Below are 14,972 nucleotides of genomic sequence, written 5' to 3'. Positions count from 1 at the left end.
CCAAGGATACAGCCGATGCCAACGCCAATGGCTTTACCCTGCACACAACCGAATGAAAGTATGATGATAATACTGATAACATACATTTTAAGAATACGTTTTAACACATCTGCTCAAAAATAAATTATAGTTCTGTCATTTCCAGTAAACATTTGTTTCAGAAGCTATTTCTTTAACTCAGGGGTTTTTCAATCAAAGGCGTGTGGCCCCCTGGTGGTTCGTGAAGGTGTTGCCTGTGGTCCTTGAACATGCATTCAGCCATGCAGTTTCATTGTTTTTAACTGTATGTTTTAAGCACATTGCCATTATTTATACAATTTAGAAAAGCTAAGATGACTAAAATAGTGCCCATCCAGTCTATCCACTCCACAACTGTGGTCCTTTTTATTTAGAATGATGGTCCCTGGGTCACAATTAGTTGAAAACCCCTGCTTTAACCTCCTTTTCTTTTATTATACTTTGGTTTGTTGTGACCAGTTTGGAATGCACATGGAGGCTGTATTATCATTTTATTGTACTAACACCTTTCATGCAACACCTGGGCTCCTCACTGTAAAACTGACCAGGCAAAGGCTGCAAGAAAAAGTTACCATGCCTAGAAACAAACATCCAAACTGACACATTGATTTCCAATTAAATTTTGACAGGTTTTCCATATGTGTTTGCAAGAACCAGTCGAGAGCCTTTTAGAGCTAGACCTAATTAAAGCTAAGATTTTTCACACTTCATGAGTCACAGCATATTAAAAATCATTCAGGTATAATTTCAATAATCAAAAGGGTGCACCACAGAGACCTGCGTGTCTGTTGTCACTGTACAAAGACCTGAATGAGTTTGATGTTTACAATGTATTACACAACAAAGAGAACTTATCAAAATGCTCACGGCAGTGGGTTCATTAATATCCACTCTGACTGTGTTTATGCTGAGTGTTTAGCAGTCTAAAAGGCATTTGACAAGCATGATTGAAAAAGTGAGACATGTATTCAGGTCCCAATTTACTGGAAGAATGACAGAGAGCAGGTACGTTTAAGGTTCGCAGGTTTTAGTGCTGGGCAGTGGTACCGACCGTGTGAGAGCTGACTCTGGTCTGCCACATGTCAGCCTGTTTTGGGCTCAGGTCGGGAATCTGCATCCCCAGCCGAGATGCCAAGGCCTCCACATACCCTGCCAGCCTAGAGAGAGGGGAAGACAAGACAGGAAAAAGGTGGAGAGAAAGAAAAATCAGACTTAATGATCCAGTAAAGTACAAATGGAATGACACTTTCACACTCAGAGCAAAATTGTCAAAGTAAATGATCAAAGTAATAGATGGTAACGACAAACAAAATAATTCTGCACATTAATGTGTGCTACTTGGTGCTGCCATCTGTTACAAACCTAGCAGGATGTCGAGCATCAGCGCTAATAACCAAAAGAGAGAGAGCGACTAGTGTGAATAAATAAAATCAGATGACAGCACAAAACCAGACTGCAGAGGGAAGAGAACACTGCTCACTGCCTAACATAGGAACATTAGAAACTCATGACTCATCCAGGACTTTTTTTTTGTTCATTTCAGTTGTAAAGAGAAAAGTTTGGTCTGATGTGAAGCACTGAATAACAACATGTAGTTGAGTTCTGTGTCACACAATATAAATCACTGAACTATAACTTATTTTATGTTCCATAAAAATGTATGACATTATTCTAGATGTGAAAACGAAAGGAACTGAACAATGAGATGAACTAAGAATTACTAACAGTTATTAATTAAAGTCAACTCAACACACTGTACTACAGTGGGTACGGAAAGTATTCAGACCCCCTTAAATTTTTAACTCTTTGTTATATTGCAGCCATATGCTAAAATCATTTAAGTTCATTTTTTTCCTGAATTTAAATGATTTTAGCATATGGCTGCAATATAACAAAGAGTTAAAAATTTAAGGGGGTCTGAATACTTTCCGTACCCACTGTAGTACAGTGTGTTGAGTTGACTTTAATTAATAACTGTTAGTAATTCTCAGTTCATCTCATTGTTCAGTTCCTTTCGTTTTCACATCTAGAATAATGTCATACATTTTTATGGAACATAAAATAAGTTATATATAATGTGTCATGTGTCCAATGTGAGGCTGCTGATGCACATAAATACTGTACAGGTCAGAGTTTCAGTGTGAGAAATTCAAATCAATATCTAGAGCCAGGCTTGGTGGAGACAGTGCCACTAATGGATCCTCAGGTCACTGCACACACAAATACGCTGTAGCTGGAGCCGTCGAGTCAGGGCAGTGATAAGTAGCAAGCAACAAACAGTATCTGAGAAGAAGACACAAGATTAGACAAAGCTATTTTGTGTGTATATCTGATGCCCATAGCCGTTTGAGCAGGAACAGAAATTTTTTAGGACAGATTCTTTCTGTTCTTATCATTACAGGTGACTGACCATTAGGTTAACACATCGAAACTAATCATCCGGACTTGCAGTATGTCAGACAATCATTTTTAGATTGTCTGCACAAGTTTAACTGTGGGAGATGAAACGTTGGTGGCCAGAGTGGACAAAGCAGAGTCTCTAGTTTCATAGTCACAAAAACCTACTAGTTCCATGCTGGCTGTAATTTAACCTATTCTCTGTGGGCTTGCAGTAAATTATACACATACTGTTGCAGAAAAGCATTTTTCCCTCTTTCTCCTGTGCTTTTGGGATGAATTGGGAACCCAGTCTTCCATGGACTAGCAAAGTCCATATTTGCAAAAATGCCTGGTTTATAGATGAATGGGTAAAATATATGAATCCACATTTATGGAAATTGCATTACTCATCATGAGCCTTCACCATCTACATATTGCACATTCAACATAGAAAACAATACAAATTGCACATTCCCTTGCACACTTTGCACATTCCTCATAAGCCATATTTCACATATTGGATGTGTATACACAGTTTCCCTGTATGAAATGCAAAATGCTCAGACTAGAACACAACTGTGTGCATGTTTAATAATGCTTCAAAATTATTGCAATTTTCCCCTTTTGACTGTTGCATTATATTGTCTAATTCCTTGTAGCACAAAAGAGAGGGAATAGTGTTCTGGTTTGCAGGCTGGGGGTCTTAGTCTACCGCTGCATGTCATAACACAGTTTCTAATGTCCTGATGAAATAGATGATATTTGTCCTTTAGAACATCCTGAAACAGGTTAGACACCCTTTTCCTGTACACCGAGCCTACTGATGTTTCTCTCTACCCAATTAGTTTACTTGCTTTCTTCTTTATTTTATCAATCCTCTCTGCTCTCTTCACATTACCAGCCCAGTCTGAGAAGCAGGAACTCCACATCAAACATATAAAACAAGTTCATCATGTTGAATGAATTCAACTTCCTCAACAAGTATAGGTGAGGTTTCCCTTTTTTCATGATATGCACGGAAACTCTGACTTGGTCTGTTATTAAAAATCACACCAATGTAACTCTATATTTGGAAAGACTGAGATGTTATAACGGCGACAAAAGAGATGCTTTTAAATAAGATCTGGAAGCCTGAACTGAAATGTTTTCACAGTAAATGCTAAGGGCCTGTGGCCAGTGTAAACTGCCTTGCTGTGTAAATCTAAACTAATTTTATTACTTACTTACATATACGTTACATATCACTGTGTGTATATATATATATGTGTACATGGTTAGTGCTTGTTGTTTTCTATGTTCTTAAAAACAATGAAAAAAGCTGTGAGAAATATCAACTACAGTACAAGGAACCAAAATGTCATAATTATGATTAAGGAGCTAAGTTGATGGTAAAAATGGTATGTTTCAAAAAGGTTGGTTGAGTGTTAAGGGAAACATTTCTCACAGGAAGGTGAACAAAATGACATTTTTCTTTAGGGGATCAACAAAGTATCACATTATTGTCAATCCTGACAAATCTATAAGCAAAATCTTTCATTTTTACAATCAATCACATTTATTAATTACTTTTATCCACTTTCTGTAACATAAGGTCAGTGAACAGTTTTCAGATGTAAAGGTAGAAACCAGAGAGGTCACGGACAAAGAAGTGACTGGGAATTAACCTTTTGCTCCTTGTTTTTGTCCTGTTTTCTTTCTCTGATGCAGTAATGCATTACTGGGTCTCCTGTCTGCCCCAGAAAGCCACTGATGCAGTGTGTTCGTAAGAAAAACAAACAGCAGCTGAGACTGAGCTGGCCCACTAACAAACTGGCCAAATGAGCTGAGCTGGACGATGGATTTCAGCAGGGGTGGACCGATTTCCTACATCTGTCAAAACACATACATGCATATAGGAAAAGCTTAGAAAATTCACTTAAGCATATGTTGCTATGGCACCAGTACACACAATACACACACATACACACTTATGGAAAACTCTCTACCACAGCAGGAAGGCAGAGCAGCAGAGCTCAGTCTCTTGTCGATACACAGACACTGAGCGGCGATTCGTGATCACTACAACGCAGCAATGCTATTGATCAGAAACTCTACATGTAGTAAACATGTAGTAAAGACAGCTACATCCATCTCGGCTATTCAGTTACATGGCTGAGGAAATAAAGCTTTGGTAGAGAAGCAACAGTCTGGGGCTCATATTAGCAGTATTTCAGTCAGTCTCTAGAGCTTTGACTTGGCTCACGTAGACACATGGAAACACGTCCAAATAAACATCATTACACCCAGACCGACTGAAAATGGGGATCTTGAGCATCTTCCAAGTGAAACGCAGAGCAGTTTGCTAGCAATCAAAATGGAATCCAAGCTAATTATAAAACCATCTACAAAATATGTAAATGTATGGGTACAAAGACAGATGGATAATTCTGTTGACTTATGAAAACAATAAATAAATAAAGGTTGGAACAGCAGAGAGCCCAAACTTCAGCTGCAGTACTTACTTAGTCCATCAGTCAAGTAGCTAATTAATACAACAATTATTACAATTATTTTGTTGTTAATGTTGTTTTTGTAAGCAACAAATACTAAATACAACTGGCATAACTTAACAAATTTGAATATTTGCTGGATGCATTACTTTTCCAGTATCATTCACCCCATAGGGTTTGGACTGTTGTTTTAACAAAACAATCCATTTGGAGCTTTGGAAAATTGTAATGGGAACTTTTCACTACTATCTAATATTTTATCAATTAAAAGAATCATTGAGAAAGTAATAAGCAGATTATTCAACACTGAAACTTATAGTTAATTGCAGCCCTTGTACATAAATCAACGTAATACTAATAAGTCATTCATGCTTAGTAAAATGTACGTCACAGGACCCGTTTTTACTTTGCCACGCCACCAGCTATGTATCAACGTTCACTTACAATCTCAGTACGAAGCCTACTGAGCCTCCTCCTCAGCACTGAACTGCCACTACAGTGCCAGCGACTCCCAGAGTTAATGTAAATCACATGGTTGCCTTTCCTTTTTTCAAATGAACACAAGCTCTAATGCAAATGTTGCAGTGAAGAACACCTGCAACAGCCGAGACTGTGTGTAGCAGGTGAACAGCCTTCGCACTCACTGGTGTAACTTTATAAATAAATAAATAATCCCTCAGTTGTCTGGTCTAATTGAGTCACACCTTGAAAAACTGGCCACAGGGACTCTACTTCCCACTTACGTTAAGTGGAAAATACAGGTGCATGTGCAATAGCAAAACTGTGAGTGTGTCTCCTGAGAGTGTTTACAGAGGCTTGAACAACCTGGCTAATCCATCACACTGACACGGTGCAAAGACAACAGCGTATTTCACTTAGTTTCATCCATAACTATAAACTCCTGCCTAGTTACCACTTTGTACAGTTGTCTTTTAGCCTCACTATTTATTACCCCTCTCTGTATTTACAAACCCCAGTTCCAATGAAGTTGGGACATTGTGTAAAATGTAAATAAAAAAAGAATACATTGACTTGCAAATCCTTTTTGACCCATATTTAATTGAATACACCACAAAGACAAGATATTTAATATTCCAACTGATAAACTTTATTGTTTTTTGCAACTATTCACTTATTTTGAATTTGATACCTGCAACATGTTCCAAAAGAGCTGGGACAGGGGGATTTTTACCTTTTATTACTTATTTATCACCTTTCCTTTTAACAACACTTGATAAGTGTTTGGGAACTGAAGACACTAATTGTTGAAGCTTTGGAAGTGGAATTCTTTCCCATTCTTGCTTGATGTACAATTTCAGTTGCTCCACACTCCGGGGTTGGCATTCTCATATTTTGTACTTCATAATGCACCACACATTTTCAATGGGAGACAGGTCTGGACTGCAGGCAGGCCAGTCTAGTACCAGCACTCTGCTGTTGTAACACGTGCAGAATGTGGCTTGGCGTTGTCTTGCTGAAATAAACAGGGACGTCCCTGAAAAAGACATTGCTTAGATGGCAGTGTATTTTGCTCCAAAACCTGTATGTACTTTTCAGCATTAATGGTGCCTTCACAGATGTGCAGGTTACCCATGGGCACTAACACACCCCCATACCATCACAGATGCTGGCTTTTGAACTTTGCGCTGATAACAATCTGGATGGTCCTTTTCCTTTTAGCCTGGAGGACATGACGCCCATGAGTTCCAAAAACTATTTGAAATGTGGACTCGTCAGACCACAGCACACTTTGCATCAGTCCATCTCTGATGAGCTCGGGCCCAGAGAAGCCGGTGGCATTTCTGGGTGTTGTTGATGATGATGTTGTTGATTTCACTTTGCATGGTAGAGTTTTAACTTGCACTTGTAGATGTTGTGACGAACTGTGTTAACTGACAATAGTTTTCCGAAGTGTTCCCCAGCCCACGTGGTAATATCCTTTACAGAATGATGTCTGTTTTAAATGCAGTGCCGCATGAGGGATCAAAGGTCACAGGCATTCAGTGTTGGTTTACGGCCTTGCCACTTAAGTGCAGAGCTTTCTCCAGATTCTCTGAATCTTTTGATAATATCATGAACTGTAAATGATGAAATATCTGAATTCCTTCCAACTGTACGTTGAGAAACGTTCTTAAACTGTTGGACTCTTTGCTCACGCAGTTTGTTCACAAAGTGGTGACCTGTGCCCCATCCTTGCTTGTGAATGACTGAACCTTTTGGGATGCTCCTTTTATACCCAATCATGACGCTCACCTGTTTCCAATAAACTTGTTCACATGCGGACTGTTCCAAACAGGTGTTTTTTGAGCATTCCTCAACCTATTGTCTTTTGTTGCCCCTGTCCCAGCTGTTTTGGAACATGTTGCAGGCATCAAATTCAAAATGAATGAATATTTACAAAAAACAAAGTTTATGAGTTTGAACTTTAAATATCTTGTCTTTGTGGTGTATTCAATTAAATATGGGTCAAAAAGGATTTGCAAGTCAATGTATTCTGTTTTTATTTTCATTTTACACAATGTCCTAGCTTCATTGGAACTGGGGTTTGTACATAAGAAATAATAATGTGTTAAATCACTAAGAGTCACTCAAGTACAACCAACAGGCTGTTGAATCACATGGCTGGAGGTTTCTTTTATTTTTATAAGTAAGAAAACCTTCCTAACCATGTGGAGCAGGTTCAGAAATAAATCATGGCCCCTGGAGCCACTAGGAGGATCTGAAGTTGATAACAGTCATGGATCAGCTGATTGAGACTTAACAAGTTTATCAGGCTTTAAAAATAATCAGCAAGTTCTCATGGCTCATTATAACTTTCTTGATCACATGTTCCACACTACTTTGACAGTCCACTAGGACATGTCATTGTGATTTTTATGCTACAGTTTTGGAGAAAGACAGAAACAAATGTCTATTTTGGTTTGTTTCATTATCAGAGGAAACTAAGTAAAACTGAAAAACCCAAAGGAGGAAACCTAAAATGTGTGCCTCATACATAAAATGCATATCATCTTCTGTAACACTCAGGATTTGGTCACTACATCGCAGACCTGGCCATGTGGGAGGGCCAACGATGGCTATTATACATCTGTTAAGAAATAGTTTAGCATCAATATTTATGAGGGTGTTAATTCTTAATGACACCTGTTTACATTTCTGTCCTAGAAGCTGCTGTGATCTGCAGAAACCTTAATGATAATAGCCACCTATGTGTGTGTGTGATTGTGTTGGTGTGTATGTGTGAAACTCTCACCCAAGTCCTGCCAGATCAGACACCAGGTTGCCAAGTGCAGCAGCTGAAGAAAATGTGAGAAGACAAAGAAACAGGATCACAACATGAGCTGGGAAAAAGAAGTTTGTGTCACAAAAAAAAGGGCATAGGACACAGAATACGTTTGTCTGAAAACTGACCCTTTTATCATGAGAAAGAAGATGACTGACTCTGTCTGCAACTCAGAGGCATGTACCTTTATCCATGTAGCAGCTGGTATTGTGGTATCCTTCAACGTATAATACCTGAGGTGCAGGTTTCACAGTTGCAGTGGGTGACACAGAACCATCTGACACATAGTGGGATACCAGTCCTAATGATCTGAGTTTGCCCTTGCGGTACAGCATGTCAAGAATACCTGGGGAGGGGGTTCAACTGTTTCGGCAGCTGTAATTTGTTTTCATGCATCATGCTACTGAACAACTGTTGAGCTACACACAGTGTGCAAAGACAGCGTGGGTGCGGTGTGGTTACAGCATCAGCGTCCTCCTACGTGGTCTGTTGAAAGCTCCTCAATTCTCTTTCAGATTAGAGAAACACAACTTTATTAAAGCAAATATCTGTAGGTGAGGGTGAGATGCTGGCCAGGAAAGATGAGCACTTCAATTATCTTCACATGGCCTTTTCTACTTCTCTTTGCTCATATCATTGATATTATATCATATACAATATATAGTGAGCAGGTGCTTGCACAGTAGAGGACAGGAGCGGAGCAGGAAGCAGCCCGTTTGGACCTGTAAGGATTAAATATTTACCCTAATAATCCACCACAAAGCCTAATTTCTAAATACAGAAGAGATATGGGTCAGTAATGTATTTTACCATAACCAGTGCTGCTTATTTTTACTATGCTGGTTTTTGCACAGGATATGATGGACAACCACAGTTAGCATTTCATTAGACAGGTGCACTGCCGAAGGCCACATGGCCTAATAGCTTCACACGAGAGCAGTAGAGCAGCACTTCACAAGGTGCCCAAGGGGTAGCGGATGAGGGGAGGTTGAAATTATTAAAGAAACAGGTGCAGACCTGTGTGTCATTAGTTGGAGCAGTGTTGGAGAGGAGAAGACCAGGAGCTGGGAGATGCTGCCTAAAAGAACCAACTTGTTCTGTTAACTGTTGTTCATGGCCCTGAGTTCAGCAGCTGCAGCGGCACAGGGAGCCTCAGGGGAACACGACAGCAGTGCCATTACTGCTAAGGCACAATCTCCATCAAAATCTAGCGAGCGAGGTCTAGGGTGCTTCGATCCGATCTTTAAGCTACTGAAGCAGTAAGGCCGGAAACAATGAATAACGTATCCAAACAAGCATCCACTGGCTGTACTTTCTGCAGTCATCCATCTGAACAAATCATCCACCTGCACCCACAAGAATCAGCACACACAGAGGTTAAGGTAAGACTGACTCTAAGAGTTGCAGTCTAATTAGTGAAGCTGGTGTGTGCTGCGATGTGGGAAAGTGTTGTTTACTGTGTCTCAGCAGGCCTAGGACCTATGAGCTTGTTAGGGAGAGACTCACCTCTCAGCTGGGACAGAGCATTAACATTAATAAGTTAGTTTTATTTGGCTGTAGACAAAAACAAAACAAACCCACCAACCGCTCATCACTTGTACTCACTTTACTGTCGACGTTTCGGTCCACAGATCTTCATCAGGAAGAAAACATAAAACAGAGGTTGCTTGTTTTGTTTTGGTCTGTCAGTATTGATTACTTGAGCTGATGCACCTGCAAAACAGCTAAATGTTGTGTGAGGACTTGGTTTAGAGTAGTTTTACTTGTCTCAAATTGTGAGCTTGTTGCTATGTGACTCAATCACAACTCCAGAGTGAAAGCAGAGAGGCAGGGGGGAGGTGGAAGTGCAGTGTGCATGTTGCTAATTCTGATTCTCCATCAGTCTGTGGCAGCACCCACAGAAGATTTGTAAGGAGCTTGTTCTGGTGTTTTCCACAGATGGAAATGTTGGCAGGTTCCCAGTCTGACTGGAACTCAGTGAGAAAGTTGGTCTCCCTGGAGAACAGGCCTGGTAGGTGATTTAGACCAACAGCCATCTTAGGACCTGCAAGCTAACGGGGGGCCGGGCTGTCCTGTTGCCACTGAGTATATTTAACCATATCAGTGGTTTCAGTCAGCGGGATGGCTTTCGTTTGTGGCCATGTAGGGGCGCCTATGAAATTACTGGAAATTACTGACATGCATTCTAGGATAGGTTTGGTTTGGTGTCCTCTCTCTCTCCCTGTACCTTCCTGCAGCTATCTGTGGCTCCAGAGCTGTATGTTTCTGATGAGCAGACGGGATCTCATCTATTTGTTGTTTTTGTTGTGTCCTGAGGCTTTTCTTCTCCTCTCTCTCCTCTATCCACTCACCTTTCTAAACACAAGTTACAAAGTGCTGCATGGCAGATAAAAACTAAGTAAATAAAACAGTGGTGGAAGAAGTACTCTGATCCGTTACTTAAGTAAAAGTAGCAATACCACAGTGTAAAAATACTGTTAGAAATAAATGTTGCTTAAGTAAAAGTACAAAAGTATCAGCATCAAAACATAATTAAAGTACTAAAAGTAAAAGTACTCATTATGCAGAATGGCACAGTAATATTGATGTATCTAATATGATTTGATTATAATTACTGATGCATTATTACATTTCATGTTGTTGGTAAAGGGGGGGGGGGGCTAGTTTTAACTAGCTTCTATGGTTTTAATGTGATTTACTGCTGGGTATTTTGTGAAGGTTAATTCTAATTAACCTTCAATTTCTGTCTCTAGTGACAGTCTGTTTCAAATTAAAAAGAAGAGCTGGTGAGGTTCTAGAGTTAGATTAATTATGTCAGAGCCTTAAGGTGCAAAAAGCAGTGATGATGATGACGATGTAGTCATAACATGTCCTGCTGGTATCATATATGTCACATCTCCATAAAAGCTGCCAAGGAGGCACATGTAAAAGAGAGCACATCAGGCATGATTACATGGTCAAGCTCTTCAAATGCAATTAGAAGCCAGGCCCAGATGCCTGGCTGACTCCCCGCTCTCTCTATTTCTCACTGCTCTGCAGCAGATTGAGTCCACCTCCACAGGTTGATGAGAGGCTGCACACATACAACATAAGACACTTTTTCAGTACATTGCTCACTGAGCAGTGAAACCCATGCATCACTCATCAAAATGAAGAGAGTAAATCAAAGAGTGACAGAGCAGCCACGGGAAAGGCAGAGAGTGAGTAATCTGGGTTTAGCTGGGTTCAAATAAGTCATTTCTACATAAAAATAAATTGATTCCGTCAGCCAAAACAGTTTGCATACTTTACTTACTCTACTGTATGATGGATCTCTGCATATTTCACAGGAACTTCCCAAAACTTTCCTGACCTGAGGGTACTGTAGCCCAGAGGCACTGTCTGCAAGTGTGTTTTCCACCAGCAATGGCTGGTGGATAAATGGGCTGTGAAACAACAAATGGGTTACAGTGGGAACTTTTTATTGGGTTCTCTTGCTTTTGTCTGCAAGGCTCACTTACCAGCTGCATTGTGGGTCATAATGTTCACACACTCAGAAATATAAGGGAGTATATGAGCAAAACCTCTCTATAATGAGAGGGTTTTTTTTTTTTTTTTACAGCAACAGTAAAACACACAGGCACACCTACTGTACACAGGCATACTCACACACACTGTACTCACTCAAGGTTCTGTTTATATTTAAGTGTGCCTCTGTGTGTTTGTGTGCGGCAGCTGCAGCTGCAGAAAGGCTTTGGGCATGACAGCTTACATGTGGTCTCATTACAAGGTGAACAGCTAATATAGAACGAGTATATGAAATTAAATTTCTAGGTGTCATAGTTGATGACAAATTCACCTGGAATTCGCATATCAGATATGTTCAGAATAAAATAGCAAAAAATATATCGATATTGGCACGGGTTAGATATATTTTGGACGGGAGACCACTACGCATTTTGTATTCTTCATTGATTTTACCATACTCAGAGTATGGCATTGAAAACTGGGGAAATACATACAAAAGTTCACTTCAACCATTGTACATATTACAAAAAAGAGCGATAAGAATTGTGCATAAGATGGGGTATAGGGATCACACCAATGGAGCTTTCATACAGTCTAAATTGTTAAAATTTTTTGATTTAGTGGGATATAAGACTGCTGTGTTTATGTATAAAGCCAGGAACAATTTATTACCTGGTGGAATTCAAAAACTATTTAATGAAAGGGAAGGGGGATACAATTTAAGGGGTCAGTTAAATTTAAAAATTCATGCTATACGTACAACCAAAAAAAGATTTTGTATTTCCATAAGTGGGGTAAAACTATGGAATAATTTAAGTGTGGACATAAAAAACAGTAATAGAATTGATGAGCTTAAACATAAGTATAAAGGTATGTGTCAATCAAGATATATGCAAGAACAGGTTTAATGATTAATCAGGTTTAACATTGTGGGTGTGGTGTATGAATGTTAACACTATGTAATATCTCTACTTGTGTGGTGTAAAAGATAATTATCAAAGCATGTCATTATGTAAGAATGTTAACAGTCTGTAATATTTTTTAGTATATCACTAGCGTGGTGTAGAACAAAATTATCCATGTAGTAATACTGCTTGCAAACCAATGATGGTAAGAAGATGTCATGGGGTAGGACTGGATAAGTCTGACTTCTTCCTACTCCGTTCAAGCATGTACTAGGTATAAGCAAATTGATAATATACTTGTGGATATGTGTAAAATTATGTGTGTTGACATATTGACTGTCGTTACATGTTTGAAAGAATAAATCAAAACAAAATCAAATCAAACAGAGAAGCATCATCAGTCTGTGTGAAGATGTCAGGAAAGATGTAACAAAACCACATTAATGCAACATAAGTATGAGAAACTAATGAAAGTGTTCGAGCCTGCGGGGGGGCACGGTCCCATGACCCATGAAGGCAAGTCACAGCAGAGTGGGGGTGACTTTGTTAATTTCTTGAGCTATAATTCTTAATGGATTTACTGTAGGTTTTCACACCATTACCTCTGTTTAGATAACGTAATGAGCCCAGCTCAGCAGCAGCTCATCTTGAATCGAGCCAGCTGAGACATTTGCCTCCTAGAAAATGTGTGACTGGTGGACTTGATGACACACTTGACACTAGCGCTAAATCACTCTGGACTGGGCTAGATAACTGTGGCCTCCAAATGTCCTCAGTATAACAGGAGTAGGACTGCTGTGAAAATGTCTGAGTGATAGAAAGTGGGCGGAGGGTTAGTTTGAGGAAAGAAAAGAAACTCCTTCTGCTTTCTGTCAGTGAATGCTGGGTAGTCATATTTATTTTAATTTTAAATTAATTAGATTAATTTAATGGGAATTTCTGCAACAAGAGCTGATTATTAAACCTAGAGTGGAAACTCTCTCACACACAGAGAGATAACATGCTCTGACTGTCAAATACCAGTAGCCTGTCTGAAAATGACTTTTCACATTTTCTGTTTGAGTTTGCAACCTGATATGCCTCTTGAATATAAATGTCCTGGCCTGAAATTTCTCCTTGGGCTTAATCAAAATCTCAATCATTCATTCCCTGTAAAAGTTCCAAAGGAAAATGAATAAATGCATATTTTTTATTAAGAACAATTCAACTCTACATTATGTCCCTAAATGATCCATTTCTTTTGCTTCACTCTGCAACGGTCAAGTAGTTTGTGTCCATTCCACTTCCCCAGGAAACACTGAATAAAACACTTCAGCCTCTGCTCTGGTACGGCATTAGCTTCACCTCATGCAAGTGTTTTAAACAGATCGGTTCACTGAGTCTGTTTGATGCTTTCAAGCTTGAACTAAAAACAACAAAATCACACTGTTTTCACCACCAGCAGTACAGACACAGTCAGAAGAGGAAGGGCGGGACATGCAGAGTGGAAGTGGGAACGCCAGTTGCCCTTAAACTGTTTGTTCCTGGACATGACTCATATTAAAGCAAGCGAGATGGAACAGTAGACGGTGATTATGTGATTATGGTCATACAATTTGTCAAAAAATACAAATATTCAGCAGTTGTTCATAAAAGTCAAACTACATTAGGCACGTAAACAGGGACAGTTCATGCATCACTGTGCACCACAGCTATGACTAACAACACGTGTGCCTCTTCTCGAGGATCCTATCTGCATTCACTGTTGGTGGAATGTAACATAAAACATAATAACATCAGTGTCGCTACCAGATTTACTCAAAAGGAAACAGTGATAATATAACAACGCAAATGTGTCTCTGAGCTAAGTGGATATTGCTACTTCCATTTAATCTGCTGGGGAACAGTATTATCATATTTATGAAGTTGTCATTATCCAGGCCAGCCAGCGTCTCTGCTTTTTCTTTCTCTAATGACATCACACTTTATGTTTTTGGATTAGTGTCACAGCAGGGGTCAAACTGTGAGTTTATCATTAGAGGTTCATTAAAATACAATGTATCCTGTCAATGCTGAACCTGGAAATGCCTGTATTGTTTTGGATGTCAACTATGATTTGGCATACCTTTGTTCTAATTAGGAGGCAGACAGGAGGTCAGACTTGGTGTACTTCTGAACCTAAACTAATGTCTCTGAGATGATACTGTCAAATCTAATGTTGCTTCCCAAACTTGGCAGGGGTGGCAGAGTGTCGTGGTGGTTAGTGCTGTCACCTCACAGCAAGAAGGATTCTGGCCCGGGCCGACCCGGTTCCTTTCTGTTCTCCCCCGGTACTCCAGCTTCCTCCCACAGTCCAAAGACATGCAGCTTACGTTGATTGGCGACTCTAAATTTCCCCCCCCCCCCTAAACC

The 14,972-nt window shown here is 39.7% G+C and overlaps 1 protein-coding gene across 1 annotated transcript in view; it reads right to left on the bottom strand.

Moving 5' to 3' along the window:
• The window catches only part of LOC109964873 (transmembrane protein 65-like), a 34,099-nt gene that overhangs the window by 1,013 nt on the left and 18,114 nt on the right, over positions 1 to 14,972 (bottom strand). Inside the window, exons 6-8 of the mRNA XM_020608444.1 lie at positions 8,140 to 8,182; positions 1,070 to 1,175; positions 3 to 38 (exon numbers count right to left, since the gene is read on the bottom strand). Coding sequence (XP_020464100.1) covers positions 3 to 38; positions 1,070 to 1,175; positions 8,140 to 8,182 — 185 coding nt within the window. The remainder of the gene's footprint in view (positions 1 to 2; positions 39 to 1,069; positions 1,176 to 8,139; positions 8,183 to 14,972) is intronic.

Source organism: Monopterus albus, unplaced genomic scaffold, assembly GCF_001952655.1.
Source record: "Monopterus albus unplaced genomic scaffold, M_albus_1.0 scaffold93.1, whole genome shotgun sequence".
Classification (NCBI taxonomy): domain Eukaryota; kingdom Metazoa; phylum Chordata; class Actinopteri; order Synbranchiformes; family Synbranchidae; genus Monopterus; species Monopterus albus.
The sequence above is the reverse complement of the archived record's forward strand: the minus strand, read 5'-3'. Positions and strand labels throughout refer to the sequence as shown.